The 23,529-nt window shown below is 34.7% G+C and overlaps 2 protein-coding genes across 17 annotated transcripts; one reads left to right on the plus strand and one right to left on the minus strand.

Moving 5' to 3' along the window:
* Positions 1-7,846: 7,846 nt before the first annotated feature.
* Positions 7,847-11,520, plus strand: LOC139897173 (uncharacterized). Of its 16 annotated transcripts, XM_071879832.1 has the most exons (8): positions 7,847-9,362; positions 9,454-9,520; positions 9,641-9,764; positions 9,858-9,939; positions 10,052-10,145; positions 10,251-10,349; positions 10,441-10,569; positions 10,761-11,520. In XM_071879832.1, the coding sequence occupies exons 3-6, from the start codon at positions 9,696-9,698 to the stop codon at positions 10,312-10,314; spliced, it is 309 nt and encodes a 102-aa protein (XP_071735933.1). In that variant the 5' UTR covers positions 7,847-9,362; positions 9,454-9,520; positions 9,641-9,695; the 3' UTR covers positions 10,315-10,349; positions 10,441-10,569; positions 10,761-11,520. The 16 variants fall into 16 exon arrangements, 15 of the variants coding, with proteins under 15 accessions (XP_071735933.1, XP_071735935.1, XP_071735939.1 ...); XM_071879834.1 differs by having other exon boundaries at positions 7,847-9,764; positions 10,761-11,200; positions 11,300-11,520; XM_071879838.1 differs by having other exon boundaries at positions 7,847-9,764; positions 10,761-10,801; positions 11,028-11,520.
* Positions 11,521-12,296: 776 nt separating this feature from the next.
* On the minus strand, positions 12,297-23,260 carry LOC139902776 (ATP-dependent helicase BRM-like). The gene is made up of 14 exons (XM_071885385.1): positions 22,616-23,260; positions 20,646-21,887; positions 19,142-20,377; positions 18,502-18,614; positions 18,318-18,405; positions 18,127-18,213; positions 17,866-17,958; positions 17,708-17,791; positions 17,422-17,625; positions 16,898-17,140; positions 14,621-16,192; positions 13,550-14,086; positions 13,229-13,468; positions 12,297-13,126 (listed from the first exon to the last, which is right to left on the minus strand). Exons 1-14 carry the CDS (start codon positions 22,781-22,783, stop codon positions 12,554-12,556), a joined length of 6,480 nt encoding a protein of 2,159 aa, XP_071741486.1. The 5' UTR covers positions 22,784-23,260; the 3' UTR covers positions 12,297-12,553.
* Between the last annotated feature and the right edge of the window lie 269 nt (positions 23,261-23,529).

Below are 23,529 nucleotides of genomic sequence, written 5' to 3' on the forward strand. Positions count from 1 at the left end.
AAAACATCAAGAACACAAAATCTAGTGATTTTAGAAAGTTACCCAAATGTAATGAAATCAGTATGGAAACGAAGAGGAAGTTGCAAGGATTCCAAAAATATAATTTGTTTTGCAAAACACCCGCTAGTTCGAATTTGGATGATGATTCTTTGAAGTTGGGTGTTGAGAGAAAATGGAGGAAGTAGTAAAATGAGAGAGATGATAATGAATGGATAGGAGGGGTTTGACCCTTTGACCTAGTCAAAGGTTTGATCCTTTGGCGAGTTTGGTCCCTCAACTTTCATTCGGGTGCGTGAATTACCTAAACGAGATAATTTAAAACGCGTATCAACGGAAGATGTTATAAATATATAACGGACTTTAAATAAGTAAACGGAAAAGTAAACGGAAAAAGGCGGGATGTTACATATAATAGTAAAAACAATGATACTACTAATAATAATAACTATGAAAATAATGATTTTACTAATAATAATAATACTAGTATTTATTTTAATCACTATAATGATAATAATACTACTAATAATAATAACTATAAAAATAATACTTTTAATAATAAAAATAATTTTAACAAAAATGATAATCTTAATAAGAATGAAAATTTTAATATTTTTAGTAATCTTACTAATAATAATAATAATAATAATAATAATAATAATAATAATAATAATAATAATAATAATAATAATAATAATAATAATAATAATAATATTAAGATAATAATAATAAAAATAAATAAATAGATAACTACCTCAAATAAGTAAGCCTTAAAAAAATGCTTAGCCCGGATTCAAACCCAAGACCTCTCGCTTAACCGTACACACTCCAAACCATGGCCCTGCTTAATCATTTCTGTTTTAATATTCCCATTTATTTCTTTTAACCTTAAATGCCTACAGCCTTCTTAATACAAACCCAATTACATCTTCATTTGTTTCTTCGCCATTAACATCATACATCAACAATCATTATCATAACTTAATCTCGGTTTCATAATCTCATCACTCATCGTCTTAAACAATAGATCTATTGGGGGTTGTTAGGCCCAATAGATATATCTTTAGGATTCGCGTCAATTAGGGGCCATTTCCCTAATTCTTAGGTTACCAGACTTGAAGGGCGGGTTTAATAATCGAACCATAGAATGTAGTTTCACATACTTGTGTCTATTTTGTAAAACATTTATAAAACTGCATGTATTCTCATCCCAAAAATATTAGATTTTAAAAATGGGACTATAACTCACTTTCACAGATTTTTACTTCGTCGAAAATTTAAGACTTGGCTACAGATCGATTCACGAACCTATAACAAATATATACATATATATCAAAGTATGATCGAAATATATTCACAATATTTTTTTATTACGTTTTAATGATTTAAGTTTATTAAGTTAGCGGTCCAACGTTAGTAATCTACAACTAGTTGTCCACAGTTAGATGTACAGAAATAAATCAATATATATTATCTCAAATCAATCCACGACCCAGTGAATACAAGTCTCAGGCTAGATCACAACTCAAAGTATATATATTATTTTGGAATCAACCTCAACCCTGTATAGCTAACTCAAGCATTACTGCATATAGAGTGTCTATGGTTGTTCCAAATAATATATATAGATGGGTCGATATGATATGTCAAAACATTGTATACGTGTCTATAGTATCCCAAGATTACATAATATATGTTAGAATACATGTATAATACAATATAAGTTAGTTAAGTTATGGTTAGTCTAGATTTGTTACAAAATTTTCGTAGCTAAAACTAGCAAATTTATCCAATTTTGTTTTACCCGTCATTTCTTCTTTTCAAATCCGTTTTGAGTAATTTAAGTTGCTATGGTTTCATAATGAACTGAAATTTATGAAACTAAACAGAAAAAGTATAAGTTTATAGTCAGAAATACAGGTTACAAGTCATTTTTAAAGAGGTAGGCATTTCCGTCCAAAAAACGACATCTTGATGACCATTTTGAAAAACATACTTCAACTTTGTGTTTAACCATGATTTTTGGATATAGTATCATATTCATATGAAATATCATTTTTCCAGAAAACAAACTTCCAATTCAAAGATTAAGATAGTTTTTATTTTTCTAACCCAAAACAGCCCCCGATTCACTACGATGGCGTATGTCCGGTTTTACGGTGTTCTTCGTGTTTCCAGGTTTTAAATCATTAAGTTAGCATATCATATAGATATAGAACATGTGTTTAATTGATTTTAAATGTTATGTTAGAAGGATTAACTTTGTTTGCGAACAAGTTTAGAATTAACTAAACTATGTTCTAGTGATTACAAGTTTAAATCTTCGAATAAGATAGTTATATATATGTGAATCGAATGATGTTATGAACATCATTACTACCTTAAGTTTAGTAGGTAAACCTACTGGAAGTGACAAAAATTGATCTAGCTTCAAAGGATCTTGGATGGCTTGAAAGTTCTTGAAGTAGAATCATGACACAAAAACAAGTTCAAGTAAGATTTTTACTCGAATTAGGATAGTTTATAGTTATAGAAATCGAATCAAAGTTTGAATATGAATATTACCTTGAATTAAAATGATAACCTACTGATAAGGCTAAAAAGGAACATATATTTCATAGCAATATCCCTCCTAAATAATAGGTTTTCATATGTAATTGTATTATATTTTCATTGTAATTGTTTAAATAAATAAGTGCGAAGACAAAAGGCGAAAACGAAGATTTGAAGATACAAACGTCCAAAAAGCTTAAATGTTCAAGATACAATTCAAAAGGTTCAATTTATTGATGAAAAACGTCTAAAAATGACAAGAGTACAAGTTACAAAACGCAAAGTACAAGATATTAAATTGTACGCAAGGACGTTCGAAAATCCGGAACCGGGACATGAGTCAACTATCAACGCCCGACGCAACGGACCAAAAATTACAAGTCAACTATGCACAAGAATATAATATAATATTTAAATAATTATATAAATTATTTATATATTATATATATTTAAAAACTATGTCGACAAGCTATGAGACAAATGATCCTGAGCTGGATTTTCAAACTCCACGACTCGCGGAGTTTGAAGGCTAAAAACTCCACGACTCGCGGAGCTGTCAGAAATCAAAACTCCTATAAAAGGTCACGAATTCTGCGAGTAAAAATAAATAATAATAATAATACTCACTAGTATAATATAAATAAATAAATATAATATATATATATATATATATATATATATATATATATATATAATATAGATTAGTGTTATATTAGATTAGTTTGGGTTATGTAAAGGTTATTTTACGGGTTTTTGAAGTCGAAATTCTGTCCGTGTAACACTACGCGATAAATACTCAATGTAAGTTATGTTCTCCTTTTTAAATTAATGTCTCGTGCTTAAGTTATTATTATGCTTATTTGAGCCGAAGTAATCATGATGTTGGGCTAAATATTAAAGACGGGGTAATTGGGCTTTGTACCATAATTGGGGTTTGGACAAAAGAACGACACTTGTGGAAATTAGACTATGGGCTATTAATGGGCTTTATATTTTTTTAACTAAATGATAGTTTGTTATTTTTAATATAAAGATTTACAATTGAACGTACCTATAAATAACCATATACACTCGATCGGACACGATGGGCGGGGTATTTATATGTACGAATAATCGTTCATTTAACCGGACACGGGAATGGATTAATAGTCTATGGAATTATTAAAACAGGGGTGAAATTATGTACAAGGACACTTGGCATAATTGATAACAAAGTATTAAAACCTTGGGTTACACGCAGTCGATATCCTGGTGTAATTATTAAACAAAGTATTAAACCTTGTTACAGTTTAAGTCCCCAATTAGTTGGAATATTTGACTTCGGGTATAAGGATAATTTGACGAGGACACTCGCACTTTAAATTTATGACCGATGGACTATTATGGACAAAAACCAGACGGACATATTAAATAATCCAGGACAAAGGACAATTAACCCATGGGCATAAAACTAAAATCAACACGTCAAACATCATGGTTACGGAAGTTTAAATAAGCATAATATATTTTATTTCATATTTCCTCGTACTTTTATTTATTGTCATTTTAATTATTGTTATTTATTTTATTGTTATTTAAATATCGTCATTTACTTTACACTTCGCTTAAAATATAAAATCGACAAACCGGTCATTAAACGGTAAAACCCCCTTTTATATATTATTAATATAATATATTTTGTACGAATATAATTGTTTAAAATATAGTGTGAAATAAGCCAGCTCCCTGTGGAACGAACCGGACTTACTAAAAACTATACTACTCTACGATTAGGTACACTGCCTATAGTGTTGTAGCAAGGTTTAGGTATATCCCATTTGTAAATAAATAATTAAAACTTGTGTAATTTGTAACGTATTTCGTAGTAAAATATAGTACTATCACGTACCCCCACGCTACCACATCACCTACTATAAATAACAGAGGTTTCTTGATCTTAGATAATTACTTGGAATGGATTAGAAAGCTTGGAAATAGACTTGCAAACTTGAAAGTATTCTTGATTTTATGAAACTAGAACTTATAGAATTTATGATGAACACTTAGAACTTGAAGATAGAACTTGAGAGAGATCAATTAGATGAAGAAAATTGAAGAATGAAAGTGTTTGTAGGTGTTTTTGGTCGTTGGTATATGGATTAGATATAAAGGATGTGTAAGTTTGTTTTTTTTGTAAATAATTCATGAATGATTTATAATATTTTTTGTAATTTTGTGAGATATTCCATGCTAGTTGTCAAATGATGGTTCACACATGTTTAGGTGACTCACAAGGGCTGCTAAGATCTGATCATTGAAGTGTATATACCAATAGTAAATACATCTAGAAGCTGTGTATTGTACGAGTACGAATACAGGTTCATACGAGTAGAATTGTTGATGAAAATGAATGAGGATGTAATTGTAAGCATTTTTATTAAGTAGAAGTACTTTGATATGTGTCTTGAAGTCTTTTAAAAGTGTACTAATACATCTAAATGCACTACATGTATATACATTTTAACTGAGTCGTTAAGTCATCGTTAGTCGTGTTGTTTTGAAACCTTTAAGTTAACTACCTTGTTAAATGTAATTAATTCATTGTTATTATACTTAAATGAGATGTTAAATTGTTATGTTAACATGATAACATGGTGTATGAATATATCTTAACATCATATATATATGTTAAAATACTATTACAACGATAATCGTTACATATATATATTGTTTCGGAATCCTTAAGTTAGAAGTCTCATCTTACTTGTATAGTTCATTGTTAATACACTCAATGATATACTTAATTATCATTTTATCATGTTAAATATAGTATATCAATATCTTAATACAATACATATGCATTTTGTAAGACGTTGTTATAACGATAATCGTTATGTATATCGTTTCGAGCTTCATAATTCAATATTCTCATTTTTTATGTATATCACACATTGTTAATATACTTAGTGAGATACTTACTTATTATAATCTCATGTTAACCATATATATGTCCATATATATATCATCATGTCGTTTTTACAAGTTTTAACGTTCGTGAATCGCCGGTTAACTTGGGTGGTCAATTGTCTACATGAAACTTATTTTAAATAATCAAGTCTTAACAAGTTTAATTGCTTAACATGTTGGAAACATTTAATCATGCAAATATAGTTTTCATTTAATATATAATCATGGAATAATCATGGAAAAGTTCGGGTCACTACATTAACCATGAACTGCGCGTGGGTTAAACTTCTGCATTCCTTTGTTGTCTTGTAAGGTCACTTGTCAGTCGCAAAAGCATCCTTTTCTGTTTACCTTCGTCTTCGATGTCAGTTGGATAGGACTCTTGATGTAGAGAACACATGAAACAATTATGCTTGTAATGGAGCATAATTTGTCCAAGTATTGTGTGCTGCTCCTACCTGTGCTGGTTCTTCAATAGATCTTTTTGTTGGTTTAACATACATCATATGCTGGTCTAGAAGAACCCTTCTATCTTTATAAATCTTGTGTTGATCGTTAAGACAACACACTATCTTACTTAGACACAGCATACAATATTGTTCCTAGACTTAGAAATATTTAAGTAAACATATGTTGGCCGCACATAACAATTAGTGTTCATAAGCTTGTTTTGTCATAATTAAATCCTTAATTATGTAGGAGACTCAACAATGTCCCTCTATTTGATGATGACAAAACATGTAACATGAAAAGAAAAACAATAAGGCTCAACATCAAATGACTTAAGAAAAAAGCAGTAAATTGAAAAGCAGTAAATTGTCCCTTAAGGTTACTTTTCTGGGTTCTTTTTTTGAGTTATCTATATCTAATAAACACATATATTTTTGAAGATAAATCATTTAATAATGTCCATTATTTTCGTTCAAAGTTCATTACAAAGTTAATGGAAATATTACAAAAATTACAGATAAATAGAAGAGCTAAGTTTTAATCTTCATCAGCTGGTTCTTCTTTTATCTGGGAAGAGTTCGGGAAGATCTTCTATTCTAAACCGGGGTATGTATGGTGGTAGAATGTTGGTGCATTGGCATTAGCGGTGGCTTTCTTGAACAGTTCCTTCAATTCTTTGGTTATAATGCTTTTCAGCTTACTGTCTTTTTTGCCTCTGAATAGGAGGGTTTTCTCGCTTACCAAAAAAAATAATAAAAAATTTAGCTACAGAAGAAGCAGGTTGGATGCGGCGGGATGGATGCGTAAGTTGGGTTGGAAGTCGCACAAGTAAATTTTTAACATACAACAGCCTGTTCAATATAGGATCAAGTGTCAATAACTGATGTGAAATCAAATGTTAAACAGTTTGTAAACAAATCGGACAGATTAATTAATCTGATAAGAAAACTGAAATTGAAACTTGTTGGTTTTAGGAATAAAAACAGTAAACAAGCCGATAGAAGAATATACCACTTTAATCTCTAAGGTGTTAATCCACCAAGATTAAAGATAAAGGAAACATTTCAAACCACCAAAATGAAAAGACCTATAAAGGAAAATGAAGATTTGAGGCAAATTGAGCTTGAACTCCATAAATTTAATATTCTTCAAATCTGATTAGTTACATTCCATGAGCCTCTTTCTTTTATAGAGGAGTCAAATTCTATTACCTAGAGGAAAGTTAAAGTTGAAGTTGGAGAGATAAAGGTTTCTCCTTAACAAACATGTAAGAAGGTTGCTCCCTAAGACCATTCTCATTCATGACACTCTTCTTCATACTAACATATTGCCACATCAGCACTAAATCACCATTTTCTTTCCATCACTAACTCATTATAATTCATTCTCAACCATGACATACCATCACATGAACCCACTTCCTATCTCTAACCAATCACAATTCTTTTTCGATTAATATTAAATACCTTTCAACTCTAAAATCTCGTGAATGAAAATGCTAGAGATTCACAATATGATTAACAATATGATATTGGCTAGACATTGGCAAAGTGCTCTCATCAGATGCATAACATTAACATGATATTGGCATTACATTAACATGATTGTTGGGAATGGTCTAACAAACAAGCACTAAATCAGTTGAGACCACTTACCACTTGGACCACTTTTGTTTCTTCTTGATTTGCTTTGCTGATTTGCCTCTATGTTTCTCTGTGGTTAATTTGTTAAATTCTAAGCTTCATTTCCAAATAAAAGAGCATAATTAAACTACTACAATCACACATGCATATCCATACAAACATAAAGCATGTTACATGTTTATTGAAAGCAAGTAAAGTAGGAATGGTAATGGCCTAAGACATTCCATTTAAGTAATGTTACCCGTGGCTGATATTACCCTTATATGCTAATCCCCCCACCCCCCAAAAAAAATTGGTCGTCCCCTTCACAAAATCACCTAAAACGACATCTTAACCTCCCCTTAAAACACTCTAACCTCCTCCCGTCCCACCACCTACTTCATTCCTGCTCCAAAAAAACCCCACCGCCGTTGACATCTTGGGTAAACCAAACACCTCATTCAGCACCACAAATTCATCTTCATCGCTTACAGCAAAAGCATAGCAAAAGAATAGGGCTCCTCACCTGCTAATCGTGATTAATAACAACTTTCATCCTAGGGGTAAAAATTAGGGTTCCTCTCTCCATCACCGTCGCCGTCGTTATAACCACCATCGTCGCTACCTCTGACGTTCAATTGAATTGCAGGTATGCTTCCTTTTAAATTTTTGGCGATAATGATTAGTAGCAAAACTGTAATTGATTCAATATTTCCGCCCATTCCTGGTAAACGTCACCGCCGCCACTGTCAGCTGCTAACGTCCACTCGATGTATAGGAATTGGCGATTCAGATAGTAGTTGAAGGTAGGTTTCCTTTAATATTGTTCTTAATTAAAGGTTTAAGTTGTTTTATTTTTTTCCATTAATTTAATAATTGCAGGATTTTCTGTTGCTCTATGCCTTGAAAGAACACTATTGAAACTTATTGATGCATTTTAACTTTGATGTTCTGTTGCTCTATGCCTTGAAAGAACACTATTGAAACTTATTGATGCATTTTAACTTTGATGTAGCTGTTTGTCTGATTTCATTATGTTTGGGATATTATGTTTGATTACTTTCCTTAAATTTTTTTTTTTTTTTTTTTTTTTTGGTAACCGAGGAACCACTACTACGAATAGGCACATTGACCTCCGCGCAGCGCGTAAACCTTGGGGCAGCAGGCAACCCAGGTATCACCTGTGCCAGGAAAAGCACCCTCTTGTCAGGGGCCACTATTAAGTTCGTCTGCCTATGGCAGGATTCGAACCCGTGACCTCCCGCTTCACAGGGAGCCCTGGTGGCCATCCAAGCTAAGCCTGGATGGTTACTTTCCTTAATTTGGTTATGACTTGCAGCTGCTTTTATCGAGATGTTTCCATGGCATTTTTGTTGAACTTGGTTAACACTACGTACCTTGGAGCAAACTAAATCTGTGATCATAGTTAGAGTTACTGACATACTTCTGTATAGTGTTACTTTGAAAGAGTAAGTTTGTATTCTCTTTTTTTTATAAAGACCAACTCTAAAAGTGAAGGCATATGTTTTGTGTTCTGTTTTTTGTCAACACTTAATTGAAGTGAACTAATTCTAAACTATATTTTTATGACAAGAAAATGAATAAATGAACAACGATAAATTAACGATAGTTCTAAAGGGGTGAAGTTTGTAGAAGCCTCTATGCTCTCTGAGTTGTGTCACTACGTTTTCGAGGCAAAGTAATCCATCCGAATATGAGAGCACATCTACTCTTGGGCATCTGGTGTTTCTAATGTCCGTCACTTATCATTGGCTGGGCTTTCAAATCCCATAGGTATGTTCTTTGTGTTTTTTGAGACTTCGTCTTCATTGCTGGGATCTGTTGGTTTGTTTTTTGACGTTCCCTTCCCATATTTACTTAGCAGCTGCTGTTTCACCAGTTAATTTATCTCCAAAAACATGTGACTTTTCGTTATGAAAAATTGAACTCAGGTTCGTTGCTATATAGTGAGCTGACGACAGAAATCGTGTTTTTTTTTGGTATAATGGACAAGTGACCAGCTCTTGCATACCTGTGTTGTATTAATATATCGACAAGTGTCATTTGTGTAGGAAAATTGCGCATTGGACTAGGCATCATTTGGTTTAATTTACTCTCAATGCGGCCATGGACATTGTAGGAGGCTATGAAGCTCAAGCTAATGTTTCCAGATGCCTATTTCAATTTGAGAAATGTGTACAAGATGAAACTTCTCATGTTCTTCTGGTAATTTTTGATTGATCTTAACACATAGACAAATTTGGTTAAGGTTTATGTTGCACCTTTTAGGCTTTGGGAATGGCTAAAGAGAATGTTGTTACATCTGTCTTCAGTACTTCTTTATCTAACCAACATGTGACCGATAGAGCAAGTGAGTTGTAATTGTTTGTTAAATCTTATATAATTTCTCATTTATCTTTGTGTTTTTAAATTCTTAGTGGTGGTTTATATTTGTTCTCTTAGTCTTATTTTAATTTTTCCAGTTGCAGTTGATAATACATCTGACTTGGGTCATATTACAAGTAGTATTACTACTCATCAAAGTTTTCAGTCAACGAGTTCAACCATCACACCTGTGTAGCAAATGTTCACCCATCTCTTATATTATATATATATTTATGTTGCATCTTCATTCCAATAATATAACACCATAACCAAAACTAACACTATCTATGATATTAGGTACAAAAGCAAGTTCGAACAGCGACACAACTACTACAACTCGAAGACAAGCAACCAACACTAAAGGAACTGATGCAGCAAAACCCAACATCATACAAGGTATTCGATGAATAAACACTCAAAACTTAACATTATCTCAATACAATAAGTAACCCAGTTAGTAATAAAATTAAAAGAATTTGTAATACAGGGTCGCAGCTTCACATGTGAGGGAACACCGGTGCTACTATGGACGCCCCACATGCAAAAGAAGGCCAAGCGGAAACCTACCATACCTCGAATGTCCTGATCACAACACCAACGGTACATATATCATGAGGTACACTTTTGTAACCAGATATACTACCTTTCGTGTTACCTTTAGATACCTTTAAATTATATTTGTATATTATGCACCAATTGAAGCTTGCAAAAACAAACAGTATTAATTGCTATATATGTGATAAATCAAGTGTGCCCAAAAATTTAATTCATCTTGCTGATACAACATTCATATTTGCCAAACGACAGTTACAACTTCAAGGCCCCATTCACAAAGGAATCCGGAACAGGTATGTTCACTTTTTTCTCACCAACAGCAGATAAGTTAGTTGGAATCGATTGCCAACCATGGTGACCACAATGGGACACGACAACCCAAAAATACTACCACCAGCTATCATAAACCTAGATGGAGACAAGACACACTTCCCAGCCGAACTACAACACCACCATGAAATGACGCCTGACTAAAACGACAACCTCTAATCGGTGGAGTGACCATTTAATGATTTTTAGGACTTCGCCATACGATCAACATGATCACGACTTCCATCGATATTAATAGGTCGGGGACCAAAGTTATTCCGCTCACCCAGATTTCTATTCAAGATAAAATCCGGCTCAACACCACCACCAATTGATCTACGAGAGCTATTATTACCGTAATATATTCAAATCAATAAATCAAAGTAAGAAAGAAGAATATTACAAACTTGAGATCCAGTTTATTATGCAATTAGTTTTTACCATTGAATTTTCAACTTTCAATATAATTGGAAACAAAACAGAGATACAGACGACGATTCACGAAAGCTGCAGGGTGTGAAAATGGATTCGAAGGGAAGCTTGCAAGTGTAGGGCCAGCTGGAACAACTTAACATTCTATCCGTTTATTAGCTTTTTAATTTGATCTACCTACTTGCTTATTATCTCTATTCTTTAACATGTCCATTTACGATTGTATACCTATTGGATTGTGCATTTTCAATATTAAAGTAGATATCTATTATATTGTTCAGCTGCATTTTGAAGATTACAGCCATACTTTATTATAGATATTTTTTTTTTTATCTGATGGTGTTCATTTGTGAGATGCCATGAATTTCTTTATCGTCTATTTCTTCTATGATCTGTTGAGTCAACACAGATATATATTTTGTCTATCTTTATATTGTAGTGATTTAGCCGCGGCAATGCGCGGCCGGACCCATGTCTAGTTAAGGTCACCAAACAACCCTTCAAAATGAGACATAGCAGGTCCACCCATAGCTTTTGACTTGTATCTATCACCGTATCAGGTTCTGTGATTATATGGTTCTCATTTGATATGAGAACCGTATCAATAACTTCATAATATTAAAGATCATTATGGGAAGGGCTAAAAAATGAAAATCCCAAGCCTACTGTGAATTTCATATAATGTAAATAACTTTGTTTCGTTTCGTCATATAAGTTTGTGAAATATGAGTAAAAAAAGTATGTCTTCTGACTTTATGCACATAACATATTTACTAGCTGTTTTAAAACTAGATAGACTTTCTCCCAGAGACTCGTTACATAAAAAGAAAACTCATCTAAACCATAAACACATGAAATTTTTACCAAGCGTTAATATTCACATTGCTTTGTTTCTCGATAAACTTAACGATGCATAACCTACTTGAAGAAAGTAAACCACAACGTGCATTGTGCATGCTAAGTTACTTGAAGAAAGTAAACACCTACGTATTAGTGAAACATTTTTCAAAAGTTAAATGGTCATTGACCTAGTTGTATCAACAAATATGTATTTAATATAATATAAAATAAAGATTTTCTAAAAAACACCACTTTCTAACAACAAATACAAGCTTTGTAGAGACTAAACATAATTGCATACCAGGTTACAGCTTTCATTGAAAATGAACAGCTATGGTGAAAATAAAGTGTTTACTATCCATATTAACCATTACAACCAATAGTCTACTTTTTATTTTATTTTTCAATAGTGTCATTTAAAGCAGCACATACAAACTATACGGTGGGGTAACATGCACATTATCTCATAGTTGACTCGGCCTCCTTTTCCCTGCATCTGTCCTCATTCTCTTAACGGGGTTAGCCCAACCAATGCTAGCTCCTCCACTCCCACTTCCCTGTTGACCAACCGTTTGACTTTGACCTGGTCTAGTTTGGCCCGGGCTCTTAATTCCACGCCCAATGGGAGAAACAGGACCAGCTGACCCGTTTCCAGGTCTCACCGCTCCGGACTTTTCTCTGTCCTTCCTCTTCTTCTTGCAGATCACAAGCTCACCTGGATGTGTAAACGGTCTAGGTTCTTCCTCAGCATGGGCTGCTGCACCACCCCTGGGCCCGCTATTCCCAAACCGTGTTTCTTTAGTAGGGATGGATCCACGAGAAAGTGGTCTCGGGAGGCGACTTGGTTCGGGCTCTGGGTCAATCACCTGTTTTGACCGTTTGGGTTGACCAACGGTTGGTAGCCCTCTAGGAGATGAAGGAGGGACTGAACCAGAGAAAGTGAGTGCGCTCTTGGCTTCTCGGAAGTCTGCATCGGGAAATGCAATCTTCATAATATCAAAAAACAGATCATGCACTTTCCTTGCTTCTGACCTTACCTGTCCATTAAAAAAACATTTTTCTCAATCATTAGATCCCTCAAAGTTCTACATATAAGAATAATAACATCATTAAATCATATACATAAAGAATATACGGACCTCATGTGAAAATCCAAAATAGTGCATTCCACCTTTTAACATAGCCTGAACATCCGAAATCAAATCGGTAACCCCATTGTACCCCATCCGATCAACACGCAGTTCAATCTTTTGTAGATCAAGAAGATTGCTCCCCCCGGGCCCACTTTCAGTTCTCTTCCAGAGATCAGTTAGCAATGGAATTATTTGTTGGCCTTCCTTCTCAATTCTCCGTTTGATCTTGGTGATTACAGTTTTGCACTGCACAAATCAAGTGTTGTAAGATTCATTCATGAACAGCAAAAGATTAATTACACCTAATAATAATATAATAAAACATACCCTTCTTTGGATAGCCTCGGTCATTGAGGGCCCACTTCCATTCTTTACTTTGACATCCGAGCCTTTCGATTGGTCTGAAGTATATTCTGAACGAACAGATGCGGGATTTGTTGTTCTGGTTGGTTTCCCTGCAAGTTTAGGGTTAGGCAAGTTGCGCTTTGGGGCCTTTAACGAGGAGGGATTGGCCTTATCTTGTTTGTAACTAGTAGTGTTGTTTTCTTGAAGTGATTTTCGTTCAGGTAGAGTCTTGGAATGTAGTAGTCTACGGTCAGGTTGAAAAGGAAGCTGAGATGATGATGAGTCAGCATGAAAAAGAGAACGGTCACTAAACTTATCATCTAGCTTGTCTACAGCAACAGCAGTATTATGCCTTGGTCTAACTCGAATACTACGTTTGCGTTTTACTTTCGGTTGCAAAACCTGTTCGTCTTCACCTTCATCACGATGATCATGGTTCAAACTACCAGATTGTTGAAGGTGGTCCCCCGTTTGCAAATCGCCAGACATTGCAATCTCCCCTTCCTCTAGGTCATCATGCTACATGCATACATCATAATATAATAAGGATAGATATAGATACTCATTTCGGGTCATAACAGGTAAGCTTTTTATACGGATCCCAAACTGGTCGGATCACATTGGCAAATACAAGGGATGATTTTTACAGGCATATTGAAATAGATATATTAATATATAGATATAGATATTACTCCCCCGTCCCAATCCTATTGTCTCTAGACAAAAAACACGCTAAGAAAATGTCATTATCACACGTACTTTTTGTAACTTTACAGTTATACCCCTCAATAATGTCTTACATGTATGTATATATATCAAGGGTAATGAAGAACTTCCCCTTTTTTATTCTTATCTATTTATCATGAAATTGGACATTTAATTTGGGACAGCCCAAAAAGGAACAATGGACTACAAATTTGGGACGGAGGGAGTATATCTTATGATATAATATTATAAAATCACAACTTCAATCTGCACATTTTTTGAACAATTCAAAACCATTTTGCTATGTAACATAAAATGTTATAACTTTTGATAAAAAGGGAACCGTACCAGTTTCTTTGAACCAGAACCTCGCCGACCATCCAATGCAGAAAGTGACCCGAATTTCGGCGCTGCTATAGGTGGTAATCGTCGACTATCTGAAGATGATCCCGAAGAACCCGCTTCTCGAAGCATGTGATTGTTTTTAGTAGAAACAACAATTGGTGCACGTTGATACTCATACCTACTAACAGAATCACGAATTTCATCTACTATTTGGACTTTATCAACATTAGGTATTTGTATAGGTATTTCATTAACACCAACAGTTTCATCATCATCTTCAGAATCTTCATTTTCACCTTCTTCATTTACAATCTCTTCAGATGTAGCTTCAGAAAATTCCTCTATATCAGAACCCAATTCAGTATAATTCGGGAACTTTTTCCCTTTAAACCGTCCCCGTCTCGTGGACCCCACATCACTCGGTTCCACACCGATGTTATCAGTAGATAAAATGTTCTTTGTGTTCTTTCTAGTTTTAGACATACTAGCAATAGCAGCATTAACTTCTCGGGAACTTGTTCTAAGCCATTTAGGTACTTGATCGTATCGGGTCATTTCATCGACCCAATCGTATTCTTCATCCATTTGGTCATATATTTCAACCTCTTCTTCACTTCTAGCAATCATTCGGTTGACTTCTTGAAGTGACGGGACATCATGAACCGTTTCTTGAAATCTATCTTCGTCACGTAACAATGACTCTAAAGTTGACCGTCTTTCTTCGTGTGTCGTTCTCTGGTCAAACCGGCCCGCGTTGATGACCTCATCCGCCATCTCAATCTTATATTGTTGGATATTGTTTCTTATAAGGCTCTCGATAGACCCTATGTATCGATCCTTACCCGCAAGCTCATCGTCATCATCATCTGAGTCCACATTATTATTAATACCTTTGTTCATTAAATTATCCTCTTTTTGATGACTCGGGACTTTATCAACCACAGCTTCCATGTAAATCACTTTGACTTCTCGTGTTTGACCAATACGGTGGGCTCTAGCAACTGCTTGCTCCTCGTTTTTAGGGTTCGGGTCTGGATCGTATATGATAACCGTATCAGCTGTTTGAAGATTTAAACCTCGCCCAGCTGCACGAATACTAAGCAAGAAGATAAAACAATCGGTTTCGGGGCTGTTAAAGTCAACAATGGCTGACTCACGGTCTTCCAAACTGGTGGTCCCGTCGATTCTTCTGAAAACAAGCCGGCGCCATTGCAAATATTCCTCTAATATATCCAACAGCTTTGTCATTGTACTAAACAAAAGTACTCGATGTCCTGTTCTTTGAAGTTTGACTAGGATTCTATCTAGGACCCACAACTTTCCACATGATTTGACTAGAAAGTCTTTGGATAGATCGTTAAAGTACGGGTAATTAAGCAGAGGATGGTTGCAGGTTTTTCGAAGCTCCATGCATTTGTTGTTCAAGGGTTTGAATGATTTAGCCTGGTAAATGGAACTCTTTTGAACCTTGCGTTTTTCATCTTCCGGGTCAAGTCGAATTGTACCCGTACATTTTATCCAGTCATATACCACACTTTGAATAGCCGACATTTTACATCTTAATTTGATCGAGATCTGTATCAATCAAGTTAAAGTAATTTATAAGCATGTCAAATAACGTAACAAGACCTATATTATTACAATCACAATCTAATCTTTTGAAAAAAATGATATAAATTTTTTTTTCAAAGATACACACACTTTGAACAGCTTTCAACCATTCAACCCACTTGACTGTTTGCTTCAAAGCTACTTTATTGTGGTTTAATTGCTTATTCGTGCAACAAACTAGTACCATTTGTAACATATGCAATCAGCTATATTAACAAGTGATACAACATTCATGCTATTTCTAACAAAAATGCAGCTTATTTTTATAACTGAAACGAACTTGTGGTCAACACCAATTAATGCAACAAATTGATTCAACACATTTGACTTTTTCCTTCAAAGCAACTTTTTACTAGGGTTTACTATGCTTATTCACGCAACGAACTTGCACTACTTTGTAACATATGAAATCAACCTTTTTTACAGTTAATGCAGTACACGTGCCATTCCTAACTAAGGTATGCCAGCATGTTTCCATAAGAAATGGTACGCATGTTGCATTATATGGTAGTTATAATACCAGTATATAAAAATTGACTGCATAAATATGTGAAGTGTGTTCGTTGCATAAAAGTTAGTACTAAATCTAAATTTTAACTCAGCCATTAGAGGATAAAACAAAGCAGGCCCATTGGTTTAATGATGGTGCTATAAAGGATGAATGATTACCTTTGGAGGAAGTGAACCTTCAACATCTTCGACTCGGCGTCTGAGCATGAAAGGCTCCAAGATCTGATGAAGTCTATGTATGATGATAACTTTTTTCTCCGTTTCCAACCAATCATCCTCGTCAGCATTGTGCGAGACTTCTTTTTGGAAGGGTTGTGAAAACCAATCATGAAACGTATTGCGATTGTCAAACACTTCTGGAAGCAACAGATTCAATAATGACCAAAGCTCTTTAAGATCATTCTGCAGAAATAAAAAAAAAAAAATACAACAATTATCAACTTGATGTCTAGCTTATACAAGCATTTAACCATTAAATAAAGAATGTTCCTAGTCTACGATGCATCCAAAAATGCACTAGTTTCATATTACATCTTAGATGATAACTGATGCACACTTAACAAACATGTATCTGATCATGTTTGTGTTTGAATGAATGACATAACTATGAAAAAAAAAAAAAATTTACATTCACTAAAACATAGTACAAATATAACCTTGGTTTTGAAAGGTCACAAACAAACCTGTAAAGGGGTACCGGTGAGAAGAAGCCGCCTCTGGCAGCGGTATTTGTCGAGATCACGAGCTAAAACCGACTCTCTATCCTTCATTCTTTGTGCTTCATCAATGACTATATACTTCCAATCAACTCTGGAAAGTTTTGATTTATCAAACATGATAAATTCATAGGTTGTCACAAGGACATTGAACTTCAAATTGACAACCTCCTAAAATGATGAAAAAATGAAAACATTAAGGCTTTGGCACTTACAGAAATGTTATAAACAAAAACTTTGAACCAAACCTTACCTGAGAAAATAATTTTGACCGTTGATCTTTGTTGCCTACGTAGTAAATACAAGACACGCCGGGTAACCAACTATGCAACTCACTCTGCACAGAACAATGTTAGAAAAGCATGAAAATGAAAAATACAATTATAACACACACATTCAAGGTCAACCAACCTTCCAGTTAACCAAAACAGCATTCGGTACAATTATAAGATGTGGACCATAATTGCTTTTAAACTCCATCAGATAAGCAATTAAAGCCATAACCTGTACACAAATAAAAATACAGTTTTCACTTTACTAACAAAACAAAACAAAAAATAGTTTTAATTAATAGCAATAGTAATAGTAATAATAATATAAAAATAATAATATAAAAATAATAATATGATTTGGTTGCTCAACGGACAGAAGGAAATAGACACGGGTAGCTACCTGGACAGTTTTCCCGAGACCCATTTCATCAGCCAATATACCGTTTAACTTATTGTTATACAATGAAAGCATCCACTGCAAACCAACCTGGAAAACAGATAAACTGATAAGAATGCATAACAAATATTTATTTGTGATATTAGATCCCGATTAATTCACTAGTACATCCTATCAAAGATAATATAACCTACAATCTGATAATCCCGCAAAGTTCCTTTTCGTAGCATTGAGGGTTGTCGTATGACCCTTTCACTAACAGCATGTGCAAGAGTATAATATCTGTTGACAACAATCGATAAGAGATTTATAAAGCAAACATTAACATAACATATTCAGATAAATTACAATCAACTGTAACAGTTATTAGGATCTTACTTGCTAACGGAAGAACTATCCTTGGGTGCATTCATTTCAGAGAAACGATTTCTTATTAATACTTCCTCCCGAGCACAAGATGCTGCAGCTCTCACTTCTTCTTCAGATAGACCCTTTTGCACAAACAGGCAATTATGTAAAACATGAAAAATTAATTATGAATGATGAACCGATTTATGTTTACATTCATATAGTGTTACGGATTCCAACAAGCTGCAATGAGACGGTAGATGTAGAAATAAAGTCCGGTAAGGTCAGGTTGGTCCTAACCCATGAAACACTTTTGTTCCTCTTTTTAAATTTTTATTAAAAAATTATTGATATGCTGAATATGATTATATTACTAAAGGAACTACAATAAAAATTGAAACTTTTTTAACATAACAATAAAAATTGAAACTTTATTAACAAAACAATAAAAATTGAAACTTTTTTAACAAAACAATAAAAACTGAAACTTTTTTAAGAAAAACTATTTAGAAGAGTTCATGCATTTACATGTGTCCCGATAACTTTGACCCGCTCGACCAATTTAACCTACTTATTCATGTAATCTTTAAGATTCGAGATCAATCACAAGCCAAATCGACCCATTTGTATATACATTTGGGTCAAATTTGCCACCTCGAGGAAATAATACCTGGGCTCTTGCAGCTGCAGATGCAGCATTTGCTGCGTCCTCAACATCTTGTTGATTCTTGGAAGCAGTGATTTTGCCTCCAAGTTTATTAAGATAATCTTCCGTTTGAGATAAAAACGAAGACAGAACCTCATATCTCTCAGCAGCCTCACCAGGTAAACTGTTTTGTTGTTCCATAAGTATCTCTCTGTACCTCTCAACATCATTATTTTTCAAAGCCTCCATTCTTTTACTCCTATCATCATCGTTATTCTTTGAAAACTCCCTCAACATCTTCTCATGATATTTAGCAACACCTCTGTTACGTGCAGTTCGTGCATCACGTATCGCCCAATGAGATTCTAGAAGCTTCTTACGCCATAGGAAAATCGCCTTCAGTTGTTTTTCTCTAATTTTTCTCTGAGCAACATTCAATTGTCTTTTAAGATCCATACGTTGTCGCTCACATAACCTAATAAATTTCCTATATGGTCTGTCTGGCATAGCCATAATATCTTGTTGCTGATGCTCGACATCTTCTCTCACGCGTGTTTGTACGTCTTTTAGTCGAAGTTTCTTTTCTTCAATTTGTAACCTCAAAACAAGATCTGGCCTTATTCTTTTTCTCTCCAAATTCAAAGCCAGTAAACCACTAATCTTTTTTAAACTCTCGTCTCTCTTCTTGTTAACCATTTCAACACCTTCATCAACAAGGAGATCCTTCACATCATATGCCAGAGCTAGATTGTTATTGTTGCTGTGCATCATACTTGATCCAAACGCATCATGTTTACGAGTAAAGAACGGAAAGTCAAACAGTGGACCATGATACTTTCTAGAAGGTCCCAGATCTTTTGTTTGATTTGAACTTCCTGATTGTACAGTCATTCTACCTTGAACAGTATCAGACAAAGTACCAGGTTCTGATGCAGCTGCTTTACCTTTGTCGGGGACAGCCTCGTGTTCCTGTTTAGCAGGAATTGGAGGATTACTCTGCTCTTCTTTTGTAGGGAGAGTAACTAACGGGGTTTCGTTTATTACAGTTGTACCCTGTGCATTAGCAGTTGCACCTGTATTTGCTTTTTCCTCAAAAACTTCTCTCTTCAAATTACTCACCGATGCCACAGATAGAAGATCCTTGTTATTTGAATCCACGATATTTCTACCAATAGGAGCAGTGATCTGCTGCAACTGCACTTCAATGGGAGGTGGTGCAATAGCTTGAAGCAGTTCACGGGGCAGGGCTTTTTCTCCTTTCTGCCAAGTCAAATCAAGAAGTCAACAAAAGATATTGAGTGGAAAAAAAAAAAAAAAAGCTACAAAAAATTTGTATAATGAATGTGTTTAGTGTCAATGACAATCTAACTTTTAAAAGATTTTATGTATATGACCCAATTCGTTTTAAACTGTTTTTTAATTTTACCTATTCAACCCATTAGAGATCAAAGATAACCTGAATTGGCCCATTTTATAAATCAATGGGACAAAAATTACCACATTTAGTAAGGAGACAAGCTTTGCAAACCTTTATACGCCTAAAAGCCAAAATTTGGGCTTTAAGCACATGCAGTTGCTGTTTTGTAAAGCCAGGCGGCAGTTTTCCTTTCTGAGATTGTACAGGCTTTTCTAATCCACCATCATTTGAAGAAGCTGCTGACTGTGGAGAAGACCTATTCATCATCTGTCTAGCATGATGAACTTGTAAAGACTCTGAACCAGTCAGCACATTTTTGCCAAACTGGTCTACACCCTGGATCATGTTAGCCGGTGATTGTGGTGGAGGCATAGAAGAAATCCCATTAATGTTAATGGAGGATTGCCTAGGTGGCAACTGGTTTTCCCGCCCATGAACGGGAAACTGTTGACCTTGACAAGCATTAGTATTATTAACTAACATGGTATTGGAGATAGACCCAAGATGGCTAGGTGACATTGTCTGTCGTATGTTAGAGCCTGAATGCCCAGACATATCACTACGAGGCGAGCTTTCGTTTTCAAGTTGTGGAGAAGTGACTTGCTGTTTTGACTGGGGACCACCCATGTTAGTTTCATTCATTTTTGATTGATTAAGCATACGTGACTGCATGATTGGCATTAACTGTGCCATCAGATTAGCATTTTGAGGAAGTGAAAGATCAATGTTACGCTCAAGAGCTAAAGCCTGTACTGCTTGCATTTGGGCAGCCATTGCCATCTGTTGAGCTTGTGGGTTTTGCATAGGTCTTGCACTATTCCCAGGCATTAACTGTCCAAGCGATGTTGAAATGGAACTATTCCCTGCCATCTGGCTTTTAGACATAGCATACATACTCTGATTGTGAATTTGACTTTGACTTTGACTTTGACTTTGATCAGAAACGCCCTGATGAATATCCTCCACCGGCTGCTTTACTCCCTGTCCAAAATGGTCAAATGGTTTCTTGGATGACATCTGTGCATGATTAGCAGCCTGAGAAGAAAGGATATCTTGCATATTTGTATTGCCCATGTGCGAGTCTTGATCTTTCCCCATCAATCCCATTTTCATATGTTGTTCGCCTTGCATGCCAACAGATGACATCTGTTGGGCTTTAAGTGCATACTGCATGTATGCTTGCTGCATGGGATTCATCATGTGTTGTCCATGCTGTTGGGCTACACGTTGTAGTTGCCGAATACCAGAACTTGAGACATCACTGCCTCCTAACGATCCTTGCCGAATACCAGCTTGATATGCTAACATTGCTTCTTTCCCTTCAGGGTTTTGTAATAATTGTTGTTGCAAAGCCTGCACAAACGATGTAAGCAAAATACATGTAAGATAAATACTAAAAGAATGACCCATATGTTTAAACAAATCAACTTCTTTAAACATTTTAAAACAGAAACCCCAACTTACGTATTGTGCCTAACTTTTCAAGAAACGTAGCTTACACTTAGCCCTTCTAAATGGAGTTCTATTAGGTTCTAATCATAAAGCATCGTACATATATGAAACACACCAGTACTAACGTAATTATGATTTACTCCTTTAAGAAATATTTGAATCTCAGTATTAACAGTATAAGTGATAAGTGATGGTGCTGTAAGATTATCCAACTAAGTCTAGAATAAATATGTTATATTTGGTCTTGATGCTGCATTCTCATTATTATACTTACAAGTTATACTACATTTCATCATTATACACATACGCACTCATTCAAATGTGACTTTAAAAAACAAAATAACATAATATTAATCAAGCTAATACTGAATTCAAAACAGTTAGCATACTGGCCAGCTCAAACAATACCTGAAATAAGACAAATATATCGGGTTTAACATAAATAAGTAAATTGCAGAGCATAACACAGTATCTGCAACCAGTAACAAATAACACTCTAGTATCTGATTCACATCTTGTGTAACCGATTGAATAATTAACATGGTGCTCACATCAGCTATATATAACAACATATAGCAATTCAACAGCTTCAATTAAGTAATTCAGTAGTAATACAATTAAAACCTAACCTGCCTTTGCTGCATCTGCTGTTGCAAATGCTGCTGCTGCTGCTGATGTTTCATCGGATCAAAACCTAAATGAGGTTGCGACACTGCCGACGAGGAAGACGTCGGCGACGCAGAAGCCGACGGTGGTCCGGCCACCATGTTCCGCCCATTACCACCACCAGATTGCATGCAAAAATTGTACTATATTATCTCTTCTGCAACTATATTTTGAAAATACGAAGCCAAAAAAAAGCTGAAAACGTTAAATTCGAAACACCGTAAAAATTAAACCGAAATCTTTCCAAATTTAAACCGATGTCGTTTAATCCTAAACGATCTCCTTAACGGCCACTTTCTCTCTCTAAAAATACGAAGAATATATATAAAATATATGTGTGTGTATCTATAAATTTGCGGGATTTTAGAAATTGATTATTTTTTTGGGCGCAGAAATCAGATCGTGTGGGCCATTAGTGAGATGGATGGATCCAGAAGACGCCGAGCCACCGAAGTTACCGGAAGAATCATCTGATTTGATTTACAGCTTTCACCTTCTCTCTCACCTAGTGGTGTGTGCCCAATCGAATTTGGGGGATTTCTATCAGTCAAACAAACCCTAGAAAAAAGTTTACCCTCAATTTTGATTTTAGTATTATTTTTGTAAAGTATGGTAAGGTAAAGGTAATGGTTTTTGCGTGTGGGAAGGTGTGTATATAATGTATATATGGCTTTTTAATGAGATGGGTCCCACCATATATGGTTACCAAGTTGGGTTTATAAACTACTCTAGTTAAATTGGGTGGCTCCCATATATTTTGAAGTTTGATTAAATTAAATTAATTAATAATTAATAATTAATAATTATTATTATTATAATTAATCAATTCAATAATTAAGTGATAATTAATAATTTAATTATTTTTTTAAAAGCATTA

Source organism: Rutidosis leptorrhynchoides, chromosome 3, assembly GCF_046630445.1.
Source record: "Rutidosis leptorrhynchoides isolate AG116_Rl617_1_P2 chromosome 3, CSIRO_AGI_Rlap_v1, whole genome shotgun sequence".
Lineage (NCBI taxonomy): Eukaryota > Viridiplantae > Streptophyta > Magnoliopsida > Asterales > Asteraceae > Rutidosis > Rutidosis leptorrhynchoides.